At 34.6% G+C, this 22,448-nt stretch overlaps 2 protein-coding genes and 1 pseudogene across 2 annotated transcripts; 2 read left to right on the top strand and 1 right to left on the bottom strand.

Annotated features, from left to right (window-relative positions):
- Positions 1-8,825: 8,825 nt before the first annotated feature.
- On the bottom strand, positions 8,826-9,806 carry LOC142163320 (uncharacterized). The gene is made up of 2 exons (XM_075220593.1): positions 9,450-9,806; positions 8,826-9,368 (listed from the first exon to the last, which is right to left on the bottom strand). The coding sequence occupies exons 1-2, from the start codon at positions 9,804-9,806 to the stop codon at positions 8,826-8,828; spliced, it is 900 nt and encodes a 299-aa protein (XP_075076694.1).
- A 5,098-nt stretch (positions 9,807-14,904) lies between these two features.
- LOC107762716 (putative aquaporin TIP3-2) lies at positions 14,905-17,500 on the top strand. Its single transcript, XM_016581097.2, has 3 exons — positions 14,905-15,201; positions 15,767-16,017; positions 16,947-17,500. Exons 1-3 carry the CDS (start codon positions 15,066-15,068, stop codon positions 17,337-17,339), a joined length of 780 nt encoding a protein of 259 aa, XP_016436583.1. The 5' UTR covers positions 14,905-15,065; the 3' UTR covers positions 17,340-17,500.
- A 2,562-nt stretch (positions 17,501-20,062) lies between these two features.
- On the top strand, positions 20,063-21,994 carry LOC107762717 (uncharacterized; annotated as a pseudogene).
- The last annotated feature ends 454 nt before the right edge of the window (positions 21,995-22,448 follow it).

The following is a 22,448-nucleotide window of genomic DNA, read 5'->3' as shown; positions in this document are numbered from 1 at the left end:
AGTGAATAATGTTGTTGGTGGACGACTGGAGGATGGCTGTACTCCAATCCTGTAGACTCGACCTTTATTTTATTATTTTCACGAGAAATAAAGAAAAGAAAGTAAAAGAAGTAAGAAAACAAACAAGCAACTTTCAAATTAATACCAAAATAGATAATTACATAATATTTATACCTTTATTCACGTCACCAGCCACTTGTGTCCAAATTGCAGTCATATCCTCCAGGGTCGGCTGAGTTCCTTCAGGTTGAGTTTGTTTCCATGCATCAAGATCAATATGATACTTGTCCTGAAATAAAAATAATACACGTTATATAAATAAAATAAACCAAGAAGAAAAAATAATATAGTGTTGGTGTTTGGATTATACAAATGTCTCTAAAGCACGATGTTCGATCCATCCTTCTCTTGTGCCATCCTTCTTCTTCTTCTTGTGGGTCTCTGCAAAGACCTCAGCATAAGTCACAGCTCCCCCACGTTCCTTTTCCTGAAAATTAAGAAGTAATTAGAAATATATATATATATATATATATATATATATATATATACACACACACATATGTGTTCAATTTGCATACTTGTAAAAATAAGAATATTTTATAATGAAATTACAATTCTCCAACGATGGGCTTCAAAACTAATAGAACCTCCAGTATGCAATGCTCCACCCTTAGTAGAAGCTCTGTTTAACTTTGCTTGTTCACTTTTCTTCTTTCACTCAGGGGTGTTCCACTTCACTAAGAGCTGATTCCAGACATCCTCACGTATCCAATAGGAGAATTCAGAATGATAAATATGTGATTTTACATTTATTGCTAATTTCACCATCCAAAATAGAAGCTCTGTGATACTTCAGTATTGTAATGAGCTATACTTTCAGAGTGTCTAATAACTAATGAACTTCTACAATCTTTAAATCAGAAGAAAGGAGAAAGACAGTTATTGTTCACCTAATGTTTAGCTTAATTTATTTGCACCAAATCTTAGCTCTCGAACTTCAAAAGCAAGAAGAGAACTGTTGATGAGAGAACCTAACAAAATGAGAATAAAAACAGTGTTAACTCTTTACTGATTGCATAGGAGATGCTAACTAGAGATGACAAGTCCAGCAATGCTAGTTGAGTTTTATTTGTTCTTATGAGTTAAGCATGTAAAATTCAGTGATTTTTCAGAGAAGCTAAATGAGATCAATACTTTTAAGGGCAAAACATGTCTTCTACCTGATAAAAGAAGCTAGTATACCATTAGGGCAACGACTCCACAATTAGCACAAATCAGTGTTGTTAAATGGTTTAAGAGGCATAATGATGGAAAATATTGATGGCAATTAAATAAGGAAGAGAACACCTGAACTTGTCATAACATAAATGTAAAGTGTCAGCCCTCTTTTTCTCCATTTTTCTACTAATCCAATCTATATTTAGAAATCAGACCACCATATGTTACCCACGTAAATGTTCAACTCTTAACCAAGCAGGATGATGAGTAATATTTCCCCTAATAGTCCAATAAATACTTTCTCAGTAGAGAAACACCATTTTTGTATTAAAGATACAAAACAAAACTCAACAACTCAGAAAAATAACTAGTGCTAGTTGCTGAGACTCTTTTATTAAGAAAATTTCTAGAACTTCCCGTACTCATTCACATATGAGACATTATCTTGTAGAATAATTTCAGATTTTAACTACAATGAAACCGACAGAGGCAGAACAAAAGGAAAGAAAAGCCATCCACAAATTAATATATGCAAAAATGATCATTTGTACAGTTTATCTCCTTGATATTGGATAATGCATATATTCAATCAAATATATTGCTAACTCAGCTCTTAGTCTCTAGAATAGAGCACAATAACTCACCAGAAAAAATTTATGAAAACAGAAAGATGTTCATACTTTTGAGATATTTGTTATGAAAAAGAAATGTTACTCTAAGAAGTGATTTTTCGATACTTCATTACCCTTAAAATTTGAATACTGTAAAATATTTTCTACAAGGAAAATATAGTCCACTCTAAAGTCTAAAAGGCTAAATTCACTTCAATTATTTATTGTAAGAAGCCATTTTTTAAATACCTGAAAGCGTTTTCAATCAACACATGAAAAATATCACCAAAAGCATCTATCCTTACCAAATGCAATCGAAATTCACATGAAGCGGCAACATATATATGAAACTAAAAGGAATTTGATTTTTTCAAAGAAGTGACTGAAAAATTCTTACAGAAGCTATGAACAAATTCTTCTGATAATTGACTTGTTACTGACAACCTTCAAAAATAGCTTGAATGTTGTTCCTACCTATAGAAAAACAAGGAAAAATCTATATTTGAAACCCAGACGTCAAGCAAACAGCAGAGCGCGCACCTAAAAGAAAAATCAGAAACAAAATAGAGAAAAAAAAGAAAGAACAAACACACACACACAGACACTCTGAAACACACATAGACAAAATCAAACAGAAAAAAAATGTGAGTTAGGAATTAGGAACCTGAAATGAAGCAAAGACAGAAGCATTAACCCTAGAAAATGGGAGAAGAAGGGGAAATAAGAATGAATCGACAGATTGGAGGAAAAGTTAGGGATTTGGTAAGGATTGCTAATTTAAAATTTGTTGTGATTTGTGAATGGCCCGCCAAAATGTTTGGACTTTCTTGTGGGGGCTGGGGGGTCTGGAAGCAAAAAGAAAGAATAAAAAAATTGGGGTGGGGCTAGGTTTTTAAAAATAATCTGCGACTGATTCTGTCGCAAAGCTAGCGACCGTTTCAGTCGCAATTTTAAGAAAATAATTTGACCAAGTTTAAAAATATTTGCGACCGAAACAGACGCAAATGGTAAAATAAAATTGTTTGACTTTTAGTTTTCGACTGAATCCGTTGCAATAATTTATGCCGGATTTTTGCGCGAAACGTTGCGACCAATGTTGTCGGAAAAATAGTCGAAAAAATTAAAAAAAATATAACAAATATTTTTTTTGAAAATTCTGACTGAATCAGTCGCAAATTTGCAACTGATTCTTCGATCGCAAATATTCAGTCGCAAATCAACTATTTTTTAGTAGTGGTTTGAAGGCTGACATGAAGGTTTGAAGATGGGTATGAAGAATTGAAGGTCTAGCTTGAAAATTTAAAGGCGAAAGATGAAGATTTGAAAATTGAAGATGAAGAAATGAAGATGTGAAAAACAATTTATAAAGAGTCGGGGGAATGATGAACAAGAAAGAAATTCGAGGGTAACCCAAGAAGATTCGAAATAGGAAAGTAAAAAAGTGAAAAAAAGGAAATCGAAACTTTTGTAGGAGTGAAATAATTAATGCGTGACGTTTCGCATTCGATGCCCATCCAGGATGGTCAACAGGCGGCTGACACGTGTTCGAAGTCAGAACGACGCAACTGATGGTACATTTTGCTGACTCGTCAACCCACTTGTAGCGTATGGAGGAAGGAACCGAGGCCAGTTAATCATTTCTCGTCCTTTTAATAAATCTGCTCTCCAAAAAGTAAGGGGACTATCTATGTGGGGCTAAAATCGGGGATAAAATTACTCCCAATTTTTTGGTAAAGAAACAAGAGGACAGCGCGACCCGATATGGCCTCGGGTAAAGTCGATGGCTTCCATAGATCAAAAGCCCGGGGAGGACGAATGGTGCGCCGAAATATCCGCCCTTAACCGGATATTACGGTGCAAATCTAGTCCGATATCAACTGCGTATCAATGTCTACCGGAAGAAAAAGATTTTTACCTTACTTAGCGACTTGTACTAGGATTGAAATCCCCCTATGTGATGACCCAAAAGGTCATCACTTGATTTTAAATTGAATTATGTGTTCCGAGGCCTTGAAAACCTCATTTAGCATCACCTCGATTTGCGTGCGCAATCCTGGCGCGTAGCCAGAAAGCCTAAATATGAAAATCTATGAAAAATGATAAGTTTTGATTATAAAATGAGTTAATTTGACTTTGGTCAACGTTTTGGGTAAACGAATCCAGACCCGTGATGTGACGGTCTTGGAGGGTCCGTAGAAAAATATGGGACTTGGGCGTATGCCCAGAATTGAATTCTGAGGTCCCAAGCCCGAGAAATGAATTTTTAAAGAAAATTATTTTCTGAAATTGTTTAAAGGAATTTGAAATAAATTTTGATTAGAACATGTTGGTATTGGGCCCGTATTTTAGTTCCGACGTCCGGTACATGTCTTATATATGATTTAAGATAACTCTGTGAAGTTTGGTAAGAAATGGATGTCATTTGACGTGATTCGGACCTAAATTGCAAAATTTGATGTTTTAAGAAGTTTGAAATAATTCATTGATTTTGAGGTTTAATTCGATGTTAATGATGTTAATTTGGCGATTTGATCGCACAAATAAGTTCATATGGTGTTTTCGAGATAGTACGTATGTTTGGTTTGGAGCCCCGAGGGCTCGGGTGAGTTTCTGATGTGTTTCGGAAGGTTTTAAACTCTTAAAAAGTTGCAGGTTTTCAGTTGTTGGTATTCTGATATTTCCTTCTTCGCGTTCGCGGGAGGACCCTCGCGAACGCTATATGTCAATTATGTTGAAGGAAATTCCTTCTACGCGAACGCGTAACCCAGGTCGTGAACGCGAGGCGTTGGGGGGTCTTCCCTTTGCGAACGCAGCCCTGGTAACGCGAAGGCTAATTGAGCCTGGGCAGGGGGTGGGGCATTAAACCTACGCAAACGCGACCACATGGATGCGAACGCGAAGGCTCGGGGGGTCATTTCTCTGCGAATGCGAGCCGTATTCCGCGAACGCGAAGGCTTAGCAGGCCTAACCCATCGCGAACACGATGGACCTGTTGCGAACTCGATGAGTAATTTCGCCCAGTTATTTTAAGTTCTAAAAACAGAACACATTACGGGATTTTCATTATTTTTCACAAACTTCATCATCTCCACACCTCTTGGGCGATTTTTGAAGAACTTCTTCATCATAACCTCTTGGGTAAGTAATCTTTAACTTGTTTCTTCCATTTTTATCAACACCCACTAGATTTCTAGGCCTAAAACATGTGATTAAGGGTAGAAAATTAGGGATTTGGGTAGAGTTAGGGCTTTTTGATTATTTGGGAATTTGACCACGTTTTGGGGTTAGATTTGAAAAAAAAATTATATATTCCGGCTCGTGGGTGAATGGATGATCGGGTTTTGGTCCGAACCTCGTATTTTGACCAAGCGGGCCCGGGGTCAATTTTTTACTTTTTAGGAAGAATGATTAGAAAGCTATAATTAAGCATTGGAATTGGATTGTTTAGCGTTTATTGATGTTATGAAGTCGATTATGTATAGATACAATTGATTTGAGCCGAATTCGAAAGGGAAGGCGGTGTTTGAGGCTTGAGTTGGCCGTGGAAGTTCGAGGTAAGTGTTCGGTATAACCTTAGCTTGAAGGATTAGGAGTTATGTCCTATTTGCTATTTGCTTCTTGTTGAGTACGACATATAGGCATGGTGACGAGTATCTATACATTGGTGTCGAGCAGTGAGTCTTAAATTGATATTTGTTGTGTTCTTAAATGATACTACGGATGCTTTAATTGGTGATTCTCGATATTGAGCAAGGATTTAGTTTTTTTTTTTGGAAAGTAATTATGATTGGGTATTGGTGTTAGCTGAGATGAGTAGGGATTGAATTAAGATTGGTTATAGCTGATTTTTCCTTTTCGGGACGTATATACTTTTACTGTTGAATTCCCTTGTCAGGATAGTGTAGTTTATTGTTGATCCCTTACCGGGACTCGTGGTATGGTTGAGTTTAAGGTATATAAATATATTGGATCGGGTTGCACGCTACAACATTTATATATATTGGATCGGGTTGTACGTCGCAACATTAATATATATTGGATCGGGTTGCACGTTGCAACAGTAATATAAATAGATCGGGTTGCACGCCACAACAGTGTTAAATGATAAGAGATCGGGTTGCGTGCCGCAACAGTGTTATTATTGTTTGTTGTAGAACTTGAACAGTTCTCTCTTATCACTCTTTAGCTTCTGTTGGATTTGATATGTTCCTCGTAGCATGTACCCCCTCCCACTTACATTTTTTATTCCTGTTTATTTTTTTGCTATATATTTATAACTGTACAAGTTTATCTGGAGTCTGGTCCTAGCCTCGTCACTACCTCGTCGGGGTTAGGCAAAACACTTACCAGCACATGGGGTCAGTTGTGCTGATGCTACACTATGCACTATGTGCAGATACCAGAGCAGCATTTGGACAGTAGCACTTGGGGAGCCAACCTTCAGTCCACTCAGAGATCCTGAGGTAGTCCTGCAGGCGTCCGCAGGCCCGTCATTCTCTTCTATCTATTTATATGTTCTGTTTCCACTTGTTTCCGAGACAGACTGTATTTCCTTGTTCATACATTTGTATATAGTATTCATAGAAGTCTGTGGATATTGTGACACCTGTTTCTAGGTAGAGATGCATGTTGGCATTTTCGTACTGATTTTGGCATATGTATTGATTGTGACACCGGTTCCGGATAGAGGAGTATATTGGCATTGTAGCACTGGCTTGGTTATTTTTTTAGTTGTTTAAATCTTCCGCTCATTTTGTTTATCGTTAATTTTTAAAGTGTTAATTTCCTGTTAATTCAAGTTGTTAAAAAGGATTAAAATGAAAACTTAGAATTTCTATATTTCGCGGCTTGCCTAGCTTCTACGAGTAGGCGCCATCACGACTCCCTAGGGTGGGTAATCCGGGTCGTGACACCCTACTATATAAAGAGGGTAACTTTTTATTTTAAGGACCACTGTTGACGTTCATACCAAGGCAATAAAGTTAATTTTTGTTCTCTAGGTACTGTTCAAAGTGTTCTTCAGTTGCTTGTTTATTGAGTTGCAACCGAGCCCATTCCGATGGCCGGATCGGAACCAACTTCTAGTCAGAGATGGATTCAGAATTTAAATTCTATGGGTTCAACTATTAAGGTTTTTAGCATTGAACCCATTATATTTTTAAAGTTATGGGTTCATATCTACTATTTTGTGATTTTAATGAATTTTTACATACAAATTTTTACTTCGCGTCGAAAGTTATGGATTCAGTTGAACATGCGGACAAAACACTACATCCGCCTCTACTTCCAATATCTATCATAAAGCTAGACTTAATCATCCATCGCATTTGGTTTGATCGTTTTGTTTTCCTTTAATTCAATTATTTATTGTTCTCAAATTATTCGTGTTAAATTAAATCACATATCCTTCAAATTGCATATAAATTTAATTGTTAATCATTTTAAGGGTAAACAATACTCTTGTAATTTATCTATTGGACAGGTCATACTACTATAGGATATCAATCTGCGCATGTTATAATTAGTTAATATATCCTAAGTGATTTAGTAGTTTAAATTTGTTAGTATTCTCAGTATGTTAAATTCTAGATGATATTTTCTCGAGTTCGCGTACTAGCGTGGATGCGGACTGGAAGAGGAGGTTAAAAATAAAATAAAAGAGAGATGATTGAATTGCAGGAAATGATCAAAACAGTCCCTAATGTATGGACGTTGGATCCATTTGGTCCCTGATGTATAACACCTAATGGAAAAGGTCCTTAATGTATACCAAAAGCTAATAAGTTTGGTCTTTAGCCTTAAAAAGTGACGGTGCCCACTACAAATCCGTTAAAATGAACAGAACCACGTGAGAAACAAAAGTACAAATAAAAACCTTGCCTTCTTCCATCATCTCCAAATGTGAATCCATCTCTTTTCCAACAAAACCCTATTCATCTCTCTTACCAATTAAAAGTCTTATTTGATTGTGCTTTTTGTCATGAATATGCTACTGTATTTTGGAGGTACATCATAAAGTTTACTAGCTATTAGTGATATCCCATTACAGATTTTTGTCTCTTAATTAGATGAACCAGGTGCATACGATAGTAGCATATAACTTAGTAATAAATTCATGAGATGTAGATTTTTGTATGAGGAGCTAAAAATCAAGAATAAATTTACATAACTATGGGACAAAGAAAATAAAGTCTTTCTCTGGTTTAAGAAACACCAGAAAAGATAGCTGCACCATAATAGTTGACATGGCTTAAACAATTAACTAAAACTACTCTTCTAAGATAGTAGATTCATTCAACAAAAAAACAACATCTTCAGGTTTCATCATAGCAAAAAGCAGTAGCACCTTGTCCCATTTAACAAAAAATAACAGCAGATCATGTTAAATATTCCAAGAATCGTGATTCAGTCCAGTATCTTGAGTTGGTCCAGGATTTGCTCTTCTAACCTGCAAGCAAGATAAAAAATAATATTGTATTATAAATCCTTAATGGAGAGTCAATTCATATATTACGCCAAAGATTTTACCGGCAACTTCTCGAAAATTGTTGATGTAGGAGGCATCCAAAAAGCTGAGTCATGTACACCTACTTCTGACTCCACATAGTTTAATTTACATGTTCTCTTATTATGGCCAGGTTTGTGACATAAGCTACAATTGACAGATGTTTACTTTTTCTTCATTCTTGTTCTACTTGATCCTGCTTCATCAGACTCTCTTCTCCTCAATTTTTGATTTCTTCTCCTCTTGTTTTGTCTTACAAGTCTCGGAGGTAAAGGAGGGACTTTATTCGATTTAGCCCACAATTGCGACCCATTGATCAGAAAGATAGCATTTTCATAAATTTTTTTGTATGTGTCAACTTTATAGCAATCATCAACGTAGTCAATAACATTATCATGTTTAGCCCAGATAGCCGATATTGCATGTTTGCAAGGAATTCTTGTTATTGTCCATTTCCTACAACTACATTTTCTATTTTGGAGGTCAACAGCTCAATTGTCGGCAATGGATGATCCAAGAATTTCATAGTTCCACATATTCAATTTTCTTGGAATACATGCAGCTGCCGCAGACTCATTCTTATGCAGTAAGCTCTTGATCCGAGGGCAAATATCACCCAAGTTCCATCTTTCTGCTTTATCTCGATTAGCTTGGAATCTTGCCATAAGAAGATACCTTAATTTCTCCAACAACGTAATAATTGGCTTGTCTCGAGTATCAAGAATCATACTGTTAAAATTTTCACACATATTATTCAATAAAACATCACATTTAGCACATGAAGAGAAATGTGATTTGGTCCATTCACTAGGTGCCTTTTCATTCAGCCACATAGCAGCTTCGGCATCTAATTCATACATCTTCTCCATGCAAATATCAGAGAACTTCACAGTTGTAGCCTTGGCAGCAACCCAAAGTGTATGCTTGAGGGATTCTCCAATAAATCCAGCCCTCTTAAAGTTGTTATGGAGGTGTCTCACACAAAATCTATGGCCAACATATGGCAAAACCTCATTAAATGCTTCAATAAGACCCTTTTATTTGTCGGACATAAAGGTCCAACTTTCTTGATCATCAATCTCTAAGTCACCAACCAAGTGATTTAAAAATCATGCCCATGTCTCCGTAGTTTCGCTTTCAACAACAGCATATGTTATTGGAAATATGTTGTTGTTAGCATCAAGACCCACTGTTGTTAATAATTTATTTCCATACATTGGGCCCTTCAACCAACACCCATCCACACCTACTATTTTGCGACATCCAGCCCTAAATGCCTCTTTACAAGCAGCAAAACACAAATAGATCCTTTGAAATCTATATGGCTTATTAGGCATCTCATTGTTATTAAACTTCATATAAATTAAAGTTACTGGGTTAGTCCTATCAATCTCATTAACATAATCCCAAAGAATGGCAAATTGATCTTTTATATTTCCATCCAGTAATGCAGCTGTCTTTTTCATAGCCATTCTAGCTTGAGTTGAAGTCACTTGCGCTTTAAGCTCGACGCTGACTGTATCTCTAAATTCAGACAACTTTCATCCCCTATTGTTTTTAATTCTATCAAGATATGTCCTTGCAATAAATGAAGAAGTTATTGTCTAATTATGGTGGTGCCAATTTTTACAACTATGTGAGGACCTATAAGTCTTTATTTGAAATGCCTTGTCCATGTGCATTTTTTACGCCATTATTTTCCATTCGCAATCGCCGTGTATGCACACTGCCCTAATCCGTGTATTATCATTCTTTTTCCACCTGATATACCACCCTTCATTTACCTCATAAGTTGTTACAACATTTTTGAACTCCTTCTTACTTTGAAAGGTATATTCCAAAGCTAACACTAGATTTTTTTCCATCAGTCATTGGATTGTGCTTTGGAAAATCAAAGCTCTCGTTGTCAGAATCACGATCCAAACTCTTGCTGTCTTCAGAGTTTACACAATCAGAATCTCCGTCTTCATTTGACATCTTCCTCTGTACTTCAACACTAACAAGCTCTCTACCATCCTCAAAGCAATGTTTAAATTGTTCAGGTTTATCAACCACTACATCTTCATCCGAAAATTCATTTTCAAAATCCACAAAGTCATCCTTGCCATATAAGTTCTCCCTTTCGAGCTCTTTGTCAACAAGTCCAGTAACATCTTCATCATTTGGAATGCAACTAGTTCGGCAATCAAGCTCAACTAGATCTATTCCAATATAAGAGTCCAAATGTTCAAAAAATAACTCCACTACTCTATCTTTGGGGATGAATTTTTCTATTGTGTGAGCTTTAACTTCGGTGGAGACTAATCTCCATCTGTTACTGAACTTTCCGCATTTATGCCAAAATGTTATCGAGTCAGTAAGATAACCACATATTTCGACCATCTTCTTCAGACCAGCAAAATTGAGATCCTTCATTTTGACATAGTCAAAGTAGTCAACGATTCCACCAACATATTGTTTGGTTGGTTGATGTTTCATCGATCCTTTATGATAAACTTTAATACTGAAAAATGTCTCCTCGGACACAGGATCTACAGATAAAAGAATATATTTTTAACAGGTCAGGACCACATTCTAGATGTTACAAAATGAAGTATGTCTATTTTTAAGCAACACCAACTTCAAAATATTCCTGAATTCACTATGTTATAACAACGAGATAACACAAACGGTAGAAAAAATTGAAAGAGTGGAATTTTATAAGAGGATTAAAAAAATAATAGTAACAACCCATCATATTCTGAATAAAAAATAAGTTGGAAAAACTTTACTTGTCTCGGCAAAAAGCAAAATAACCTATTGTAAATTCTTACCATAACATGGGTTTGATCGGACATCATTTCTTTTGATTAATATTGTTCAAAAATGGAGAAACCTTGCCTGTCTCGACTGATTTTACTCAATTCGTAAGAGAGATGAACAGGGTTTTGTTGGAAAAGAGATGGGTTCACATTTGGTGATGATGGAAGAAGACAGAGTTTTTTGTTTGTACTTTTATTTCTCACGTGTGTTCTGTTCATTTTGACGGATTTTTAGAGGGTGCCGTCACTTTTTAGGGCTAAAGACCAAACTAATTAGCTTTTAATATACATTAAGGACCTTTTCCATTAGGTGTTGCACATCAGGGACCAAATGGATCCGACGTCCATACATTAGGGACGATTTTGATTATTTCCTCATTGAATTGCATTCAAGCAGAGTAGACTTGGTGTCGAAGTTAATTAGGTCAATTAAGGCGTTTGGATTTTAGCGTATATTCTACTTATATATAAGGGATCAGTTAAGGAGCTTCGGGTCGTGCTGTGTGCTATCCAACAGTGATAAAATTGAATTTTTACCTTCTTTTGTGTTTATTTTGATTGGACCACTGTGTATTACTATTGTAGCCCTTTTTTATTTTTAGTTGTGAAGACCAATTTGCCCATCTTTGATATCTAATTAACGTGCCACTTTGCCTGCCAAATTATCTCATTACTGTGGCCCCACAAGAATGAGGTATCTACTCATTGAAGTTTCAGTTTGGAGAAATTACTGTGGCCCCACAGAAGTTTTACTGTGACCCGCCCTTTTTTATCTTTAGATTGTTGATAGGCTCTCTTCCTTCCAATATAATATAAGTAATATAATTAATGATATTAACAAAAGGGTGAATAATATTACACAAATAAAATACTTAATATAATAACTTTAAAATAGTGATAATTTGAACATTACGACTTGCGAACCTAATGGTTAAAATAAGCAACTTTTGTGTATCCGCTCATAATTGCAACAAAAAATAGTACATTTTTCATTAAAATTCGTTATAATGTTCTAAAATAACATATGAATAGGAAAATATATATGTTTCAAAGTTTGAAGTTATAATGTATAGAAGCCCTATTCATCCTCAGTGTTCATTTCATTATTAGTTAGTTCCCAGTATAACATCGGCAGAAACACCATGATACCACTCAGGCCTCAGCTTGATTTAAACATCCATATGTATATATTTGTGGTTATGGAATTCAATAATTTTAAAAGGAAAAACAAAAAGTCTTTTGGAAAGTTCCAATTGATTATATGGTTGAATAGTTACGTTCTTCTAATTGTCTAACTGTCTATACAAGAATAAAGTGGTGCATACACCAAATTGAGATGCTAAACAAAACCCATTACTTTTATTATATTTTTCAATTGTCGCCAAAATTATAATTTAAATTCAAAAGGAGAGATATGCTCACTTTGACAATGAAACTAACTTCTACATACTAGGTTAGTATATTCAAGAAGGTATAACAATAATTTTTCATTTAGGAAATAAAAAATTCTAAATGGCATACATGATTATTGATTAGACGATTGCAATAAAAAAATTTATCAAATGAATCAAATAAACTCGGTACATGCTTAAACATATTATTTTTCTCTTGAATGTCATTTAGAATAGCTAGATATAAAAGTAAATACTCTTTCGGTCAATACTTTCATTGTCAAATTTTACTAAGTTAGTTTAGGTACTTTTTTTTTAGCAAAGTCTCCATCTTGCGCTTGGGAAATTTAAGTACTATTAATTAAATTGCTCATATGAGTAATTTGATTTATTCCGGTCATTATTTTATTATTCACTATCATTAAATCGTATGATTGATTACCTTTTTATTTTAAAAATGCAATGTAGTTATTATATAGGCAAGTTCAAAACATAGATATTAGAAAAATGAGAAAAGATATAATGATATTAAGAAAAATTTAAAAGAAATATAAAAATTGATTATATAGAGGTTAACATAGGTATTTAAAAAATTAATTAGAAAATGAGGGGGAGAATGACAATTGCTCAATGTTGAGGGGGGAATTTGAATTTTAAAGCAGAGTTAGAAGGGTGTAAATTATTTTCCCCCAGAAAGAAATGAAGACTTTTGAAATTTATGGTCTAAAACAACTCTAAGCTATTTTTGTAATTATAAATCATCTCATTAAGAGTAAAAGAGAAATTCTATAATTAAATTATTTTAAATATAAAAAGACATCTTTTTTTAGGGCTATATTAGATTGCATGAAAGTTTAAACTCTTATAAATTGAGAATTGCATTAAATTATTTTGAAGGAAAATAACTTTTTCCTCAGGATTTAGTTCAAATACTTTTTGTAGAACTTAAATTGTCTTTTTTTTTCTTTTACTTAATCTCTACAATCGTATTTAATTTGTTACGCAGTAAGAATAAATTCAGTTGCCTTTACTATGGTAAACTTGAAAAACAAGGGCGTAGAATTTTCTAGAAGACACTATATGATGCCAACTTCGTACTATGTTGATAAAACATATCTTTATTACATGACTAATATAAAAACATATGCTATAAGTAATTACTTCAAATAAATTGAATACACCAAATTCGGGTTTTGAATATGTCACACATTACACTAGAGTTGGAAATAATTAAGACTAATAATGAATGAGATGAGTCGCCATGTGACTCACTCTTAGCTCAATATTCATCACCGACAAAGACTGATTTTCACCTTTTGCATTTGGAATTTCAGTTGGGTTAGTAACAACTATGAGTAGATTCAGAAATTTGTTTACCTTCATGTGATATTTGCACCAGATTAATGTTGTTACTTAATTTCAAGTGTAAAGTTAATTTCTTTTTTTTGGAAAAAGGTCTGCAGTTTGCCAAACAGAGAATGTAACGTCTTTACTCTTAAAAGCTATCTTCATTTATTAATGTCTATTTATAGAACACAACTTAGAGATGCAAACAGTAGTAGAAGAGAATTGAACAAACTATAACACATACGTTTAATCTAAATTAATATGAAAACGAGTTCAACAAATATTTACAAAAGGAAGTTGGTTACACTTAATTATTAAAAAATATCTTTTGTTAGTTCTAATTCGTTTATCAGATCATGTCGCTAACTCCATAATCCTACTCAAAAAATTAAAAGAAAAAACAAGTGAATTCTTAAAAGAATCACCAAAGATGCTACCATTTGTTTAACAACAATAATGGCCGCAAGGCTGAGAACATTTTTTGCACTGCATATAATAGATCATTTACGATAATAGACAGGAAAAAAATATTTTTTGGATAAATTTTTAAAGGTGTAGATTGACTAATTTGTCTATTACAAGAAAACTGAACAAATATACGAGCAGACAATATTTAATATAATGCATGGTACAAGTAGCGCATAAATTTTGAAAAGTAAATAATATAGAGGACTGTCAATCTGAACTAAAAATGTTCGCCTCATTCTATTTGGTGATCGATGAATATAGCCAACTATGTCATCCTTTTAAAACGCTTAGAAAATTTCTGAATAGTATCAATATAGTGTTACATTAAGAATCGTCAAAAAAAATTAAGCCAAGGTATATATTTACACATTATTGCTCCTATAGTTGTTGGGCCCGGGCTTAGCCCAGATATAACCGCACTAGTAGATGTAAGAGAGTAAAGATGAATACGGTGTTGATTGGATCGAATAGACAACGCATGCAAGTACGCAGTACGTGTCAGTATTCATGCACAAGTTCTCCCAAGTGTCCACTTAAATCCATTTTTATCTATCTGGAACCCACCTATAACCCCCTCGACAATATCGATAGTTCTCGTCTTTCTCTGATCTCTTCATCTTTATCTTTTCTTCTCAAGTAAACAAGAATTAAGTATACGGATAGTGATTGTAAAGGCTGTTGGTCCAAATAAGAAGAAATTAAGGTGAAGTGGTTTACTTAGATAATGCAGCCACCTCGCAGATATGCCTTTGGGAGGGTGGATGAGGCCACGCACCCTGATTCCATGCGAGCCACCTTGTCCGAGTTCCTCTCTACCTTCATCTTCGTCTTTGCTGGGGAAGGCTCTGCTCTTGCTCTTGGTAAATAAATAACTACACCAATTCTGCATCTTTCAGTCCCATCTCGTTATATTTGAGTTCTGTGCACTAACCGTTGTATATACCGCCTCCGTTTCAGTTTCAATTTAAAATATATGAGCTAGTTTCACACGGTAAGGTAAACTTTTGAAACTTGTGCTCTCAAGAGCTTAAGGAATAAAAACTTTGTGGGCTTATGATATTTTGTGTGGTTACCTTTTCGTTAAGGGTAAAATGGGTGAAATGAAAAGTTTAAAGTTGAACTATTTCTAAATTAAAAAATATGTCATTTATTTTGGAACAGACTAAAAATAAAAGATCTCATGTAATTTATTTGGAACGGAGAGATTAGTATTTTTTACACAAAATTGACTTATAATAATAAATACTTTACTAACACTTTATGTCAAGCCATATATATATATGGGGGGGGGGGGGGTTACCTTAATTATTAGAGAAAGAACATGCTAATTCGTCTCCTAGTAAAATTGCATTTGAAATCATTTACTGCTCTGCTCGATCATGCATGCATGCAAAAAAGCTATAACTCTGAATGTGAAATATGCAGATAAGTTGTATCCCGACACAGCTTTAGGAGCATCAAGATTGACGGCCATCGCACTGGCACATGCACTGTCGCTCTTTGCAGCAGTAGCGTCGAGCATGAACGTCTCGGGCGGACATATTAACCCAGCTGTCACTTTTGGTGCCCTCGTGGGTGGCAGGATTAGCGTTCTTCGTGCTGTCTACTATTGGGTTGCTCAGCTCCTTGGTGCTGTTGTAGCCTCTGCCTTGTTGAGGCTTGCTACTGATGGCTTGGTAAGATGGATCTAGCCACTTTGGATGTATTTAATAAATATTTTTTTGAAAAATAGTTTCCACCCTCCAACACATTTTTAAAGCTTCTTATTACCTGCACGAGTCCCACTGTCATTAGCACCTTTTTTTAGTACTCCTTGAGCTAATCCCTTATTGTTTTCCTTGAGCTAATCCCTTATTGTTTTCGAGCAATACCCCTTATTGTTTCGAGCAATACGTTTATTTGCTAATTAATACAATGGCCGGTCATAGTTAAGTAAAGATGTTATGTGGGTTCGCTTGGATTATGCTATGTATGAAAAATCTTTTTAGATTTCATAGTGGATCTTGATCATTTATTTATAGTTCTTGTATTAACCGGTCCGGAGAGAATGAGTCATATCTCCAAACGTGAATCTTTGAGTAATTAACCTGAATAGTCGCTCATCTAACTGCTTAAAGTTAAAATAGAAAGCGGACATACTAGTATATAATCTATGTATAATTAGTATGTAATTTATGTTATTGATTGGAAAATGTAAACAGTTAATGTTGCTATTTGTGTAAGGATATTTTCCTGTCATACCATACAAGTTTTATTTTCCTTGTTCGTCTTTCCTGCTCAATCAGCTTGCTTTTAGTGAATACTGTAGTCTTGTATATTCTGGTTTTCCATTGAAGTGAGGAAGGAATCCTCTTACTTGATCCTTGACCAGCAGCTAGCTAACTCATTATACAGTTACTCTTCAGTCTCAATTGGTGTGTCACTTTTTGTTTTATGTAAATTTTGACCAATATTTTAAAATATATTTTTTTCTCATATTGAATTGCAAGTAACTTACAATACTTTATGTAGATAGTTTATGAATATAATATTGAGTTTATCTGTTTAGTCAAATCGACTGTCCAAGTCTCACATTGAGTTTGTTGCAAATTTCTTGTGGTTTCAGAGGCCACTGGGATTCGGAGTAGCAGCAGGAGTTGGCAACTTGAACGCACTTGTGATGGAAATAGTAATGACATTTGGGCTGGTATACACAGTATATGCAACTGCCATTGATCCAAAGAGGGGAAGTTTGGGCATCATTGCACCTCTCGCCATTGCTTTCATAGTTGGGGCTAATATCTTTGTTGGTGGGCCTTTTGAAGGGGCATCCATGAATCCTGCAAGGGCATTTGGGCCTGCTCTTGTGGGCTGGAGGTGGAGGAACCATTGGATCTACTGGTTGGGCCCATTTATAGGTGCAGCCATTGCTGGACTTATCTATGAGTTTGGGCTTATACAATCTGAAATTGCTCCAATCCACACTCACCATCAACCCTTGGCTCCAGAAGATTACTAAATAGCACATTCAAGATTTGTGCTGAGACTCCTAGACTCGTTTCGTGAAGTTTGTCTGTGTTTTAATGTAGTCGCGTGGAGAGTTTGTTTAATAGTTACATGTTGTAAGCTTCTAAATAATAGCATAATGTTGCCAGTAATAATTTATGTGTCTTTAATGCTCCTTTTTTCGTCGTTTGTGTATATTGCTCAGACACCAGTGTTTATGAAATTTTAACAGATCATGATAAATCCGAAATTTAAGGCGACTCTTGAAATATTACGAGTCTATTAGAGTTACTTGGTGGATACTTCACAAAAACCCTAATCAATGCTTATAAATAAGATTATATATGTCCTTCAAAGACGATTTCAGTAGTTCATACACTTTCGGAATATGCATAAAGCGATACTACACTTTCGGAATATGCATAAAGCGATTAAATAGTCTATCTCCGAAATAATTCATAAAATTTTAGGAATATTCATTAAGAGATAAAAATATGTTAAATATGTTTTGCTTAAATTTCTAGTAATCGAATCCAAACGGAATAGCATGCTTCTTGATCATCAAATACATTAAGGAGGTGCATATCATTCTATGTTCGAGAAATATGCCGCTAAGGCCCTCGAATTAAGAATAATAAATCAGAGGGAACAAATAAAATTGTACCTGCATTGTTTATCAAGAAATTTATGTTTCTTCATAGTCTTATTGTAATTTTAATTTTATTTTTCTGCACAAATTTATTGGAAACAACCATATCACTAATATGGCCCCTTCCAAAATCTGAATAAGGGAAGTCCGAGTCTTGGTTAAATACATGAATAAAATGAGCTCCCAAATGCTATGTAGGGCGATGCAGTTTTAAGGTATCGGGTTCAATCTAAAATTTTTGACAACAACTATAAAATTATGCATTAATATATATATAATGGGTTCAATGATAAGAATTTCAAGTTCAATGTACAAAGATCACTAGCAGAAATCACTATAGTGATTCACTTGAAATTCCCGTCAAGGTGCATGGTGCAAACTAAAGGACGGTTGTTCGATTGGTGCATAATGAGTGCAGTTCTTTATACTCGGTTGGTGCAGAAGAATGAGTTCCTAATATGCAATTGGTCCAGAAAAAAGATGCAATGAATTAAGCAGGCAGAACTATGCTCCGTTGCTTTCTAATATAAGATCTAACTGAAGGGCTGTCCTCCTTTTAAATTAGAGAATAATAATGAATGGGAGGAGAACGATCTGATGTTCAAATTGATAAAAAACAATTAGGTAGTATTTTATCATTTGTCTAAATCTTCATGCGAAAGTTACTCAATATATGTGATAGGTGAGCAGATCAAACGGGTTCATATAAATCCGCTTTGCCGAAAAATTATAGGTATATCTCATTTTTCTTTAAGAAAATAAGCGGATAAGTAAGATTTTGAATCCACTTTGACAGAAACAGAGCGCACAGCTCGCTGGCACAGGAGGTTCATTATTTTCCAAGGATCCCAAGTTCGAACTAGCCAACAATGTCTCCTCTATATATAAACTTTTTACTTTTTCTCCAGTAAAAGCTTTCGTGGAACCTGCATCTTCGCTCATTAAATAATTCCCCTATTCCTATATTCATTAGAAATAGAAAATATTTTTTTTTGTTTCTTTTCCAAATAAAACTATAATTTGAAAAGTGTAGACCTAGGCTACACGTTTTTGCCTCTCTTTTGTTTTTGTTTTTTTACTATATAAATCTATTTCTTTATTCATTAGGAAAAAAACTATATATTAAATATTAAATAGTCTCCGAATCTCAAAACCCCATGTCTCTTGGTTAAAAACTTTCACCCATAAAACATTCAAACCTCAAGGTCTCCACTATCGGCCGTAGCCTCGCTTTTGTTTGCCCACTGCCATCTCGCTAGAATCCATCTCTCGCGCCATCCGCAAAGTCACCAATCAGGTTTTTCTTTATTCTCTATTTTTTGTATAATGTATCTAATTATCTCTGATTATAAAATTAGCATGGTTGTGTGTGAATTGTGATTTCTTCAAATAAGAAAAATATGCACCTCTTAAAATCATTGGTAATTACAGTTGGGTTTGGGTATTTCTTCTCTCTTGTAATTTGGGAATTGGCACCAATCACCATCATTATTTTGAATTGAGTTTAAGATTATTCTTGTTTGTGATGCTAGTTGAAACATAAGTTTAAATATACTTATTAAATTATTGTTCTAATTAGAAATTTAATTTGGTAATCCAGTTTCAAAATTCAATGAAGAGATATTTCACTCCAGCATCTTCCAAGTTGCCACAATCAAGTTCTTCCCGTCAAAATGCTCCTCCCGGGGAAGAAAATCTGAACCAATTAGAAGAACAACCTCCTTCGTCTAAAAAAACAAAGACAAGGAGCTGATCTGGACTCTTTAAAGGATGATCCAAAGGAAAGAATATCTATTAGGGACTATCATCCAAATGAGCGTGATGAAATTAGAAGAGCATACCTTCAAAGAGGTCCTTACCAACCTCGAAATCACAAGTTTCCTAAAAGAGATTTTTTCGGTTTAAAGCATCGTTTTAATCCCAAATGGGTTGATCAATATCATGATTGGTTGGAGTATAGCGTGATAGAAGATGCAGCTTATTGTTTGTGTTGTCATTTATTTCAAGATGAAAGCATTCATCAAGGTGGAGGTGATGTATTTTCGAGTATAGAATTTAAAAGTTGGCATAAAAAGAAAAGATTAGACATGCATATTGGAGGGCTGAGCAGTATTCATAACCAAGCAAAGAAAAAATGTGAAGATCTAATGCAACAAAAACAGTCAATTCAAACTGCATTTCATAGGAAATCCACTCAAACAAAGCTCAAACACCGACATCGTTTAAAGGCTTCAATTGAGGTGGTGAGACTCCTTTTGAATCAAGGATTAGCATTCCGCGGACATCGTGAAGTGAATCATCATTAAACAAAGGTAACTTTCTTGAAATCCTTAAGTGGTATGCAAAAAGGTGTGATAAAATCCGTGATCTTGTATTGGAAAAGGCTCCAAAAAATGATAAGTTGACTTCTCATAAAATTCAAAAAGATATTGTCACTGCATGTAAGCTTGAGACAATTAAAGTTATTATAGAGGATCTAAATGGTGACAATTTTGCATTGTTAGTGGATGAATCTTGTGACATTTCACGCAAAGAACAAATGGTTATTGTCTTGCGTTATATTGATAGAATGAGATCTATGGTGGAGCAGTTTATTGGGATCGTACATATTCATGGCACTGGTGCTTTATGTTTAAAGGAAGTAATTGTTAATTACCTTGCTCAACATTCTTTGAGTTTATCTTATGTACGTGTACAATGCTATGATGGAGCGAGCAATATGCAAGGGGATCTAAGTGGCATTAAAACTTTGATTTGAAAAGAAAGTAGATCAGCTAATTCTATTCATTGTTTTGCTCATCAACTTCAACTGACCCTTGTTGCAGTCTGTAAAAAATGTCTTGAAGTGGGAGAACTTGTGTTATTGATTTCTAACATATTAAATGTAGTGGGGGGGGGTTCTTTTAAGCGTATGGATGATCTTCGACAATCTCAAACAGAAAAACTTCAAGAGGCATTAGATATGGGAGAAATTGATACTGGCAAGGGCTTAAATCAAGAACTTGATCTAGCTAGAGCTGCTGATACTCGTTGGGGGTCGCACTATAAATCTTTTAAGAACTTTATTAATATGTTTGGCTCTATTATTGATGTTCTAGATACTATCGTTGTTGATGCACGGTCTTTAGAAGAAAGATCTAAGGCAACAGGATATCTTAGAACATGTCAAACATTTGAGGTTTCTTTCACATTACACTTAATAAGAGATGTTTTGGTGATCACAAATGAGCTTAATGCATCCTTACAGAAGAAAGAACAGGATATTGCAAATGTTGTTCTACTTATTGATGTGGCAAGGAAACGATTGCAAAGGCTAAGGGATGAAGGATGGGATCCACTTATTGATGTCTCCATTTTGTATCAAGCATGACATAGTGATACCTAATTTTGATGAGTTCTATGTTAACTCTGGAAGATCTCGACGCAAAGTTGCAGAGCATACCATTTCACATCATTGTCGTGTTAATGTATTTATTAAGATTATTGATTGGCAACTTCATGAACTCAAGAAGCGTTTTAATGAGGAGACAACATATTTGCTTATGGGAGTCGCTTGCTTGAATCCAGTTGGCTCATTTTCTAGTTTTGACATCAAGAAGATATTGAGAATGGCTGAATTATATCCTGATGATTTTGATGAAAATATTATGATTACTTTTGAGAATCAACTTGCGACTTATATCGTTGATGTCTATGATATTGATGAAAGGTTCTCTAATTTAAAAGGACTTGGTGATCTTTCTGAAAAGCTAGTTAAGACAAAGAAGCATTTGAATTATCTATTTGTGTTTTGCCTAGTGAAATTTACATTGCTCCTGTCAGTTGCCACTGCTACAGTTGAAAGAGTTTTTTCCGCAATGAAGTTGATCAAGAGTGAATTGCGAAATCGAATGAATGATGAATTTATGAGTGGTTGTTTGGTGCCTTATGTAGAAAGAGAAATGTTTAATAGTGTTTCTGATGAAACAATTATGAATAGGTTTCATGAAATGAAAACTCGTAGAGTACAATTGGAATAATATATTAGATAATTTTTTCAATTAATAATAATTTATTTTGTTAATTTCTTTATGCATTACTTCTTCATATATTGAATCCGCTTGATGAAAATCCTGGGTCCGCCACTATAGGTGAGAGATAATAGGTACTCGGTAAAATCATGTGTAGATTAACTCTTTATACCAATCATAAAAAGGATAAAGATAATGAAGTTTCACGAGTTTAGCTCATTTATTCCTATAGGAGGTGATACAATACAATGGGTGACCTATAACTTGCCAAATTATGTATGGTAAGTTAATTCTCTTGTACTAATTTACTAATCAAGTGGGAGGTTATGGAAGAGATAAATCATTCGTTTAGCAAGAGAAAGTGAAAGTGATTTAAAGGAGAAATCTTTTGAATTAAAGAGTTGTTTGTTGTGAAAAAAGTTACAAAACTTCATTAGTAATTTGGAGATAAACAGTAAAAGAG

This window comes from Nicotiana tabacum, chromosome 8 (genome assembly GCF_000715075.1).
Source record: "Nicotiana tabacum cultivar K326 chromosome 8, ASM71507v2, whole genome shotgun sequence".
NCBI classification, from domain to species: Eukaryota; Viridiplantae; Streptophyta; class Magnoliopsida; order Solanales; family Solanaceae; genus Nicotiana; species Nicotiana tabacum.
Note: the sequence above shows the minus strand (reverse complement) of the source record. Positions and strands in the feature narration are given on the sequence as shown.

Coding starts and splice junctions, on each gene's coding strand:
- LOC142163320 (XM_075220593.1), bottom strand. CDS start 9,806: ATGGCTATGAAAAAGACAGCTGCATTACTGGATGGAAATATAAAAGAT. Junction 9,369..9,449: donor GCGAAACTACGGAGACATGG/GCATGATTTTTA, acceptor GACAAATAAAAG/GGTCTTATTGAAGCATTTAA.
- LOC107762716 (XM_016581097.2), top strand. CDS start 15,066: ATGCAGCCACCTCGCAGATATGCCTTTGGGAGGGTGGATGAGGCCACG. Junction 15,202..15,766: donor AGGCTCTGCTCTTGCTCTTG/GTAAATAAATAA, acceptor TGAAATATGCAG/ATAAGTTGTATCCCGACACA. Junction 16,018..16,946: donor GGCTTGCTACTGATGGCTTG/GTAAGATGGATC, acceptor TTGTGGTTTCAG/AGGCCACTGGGATTCGGAGT.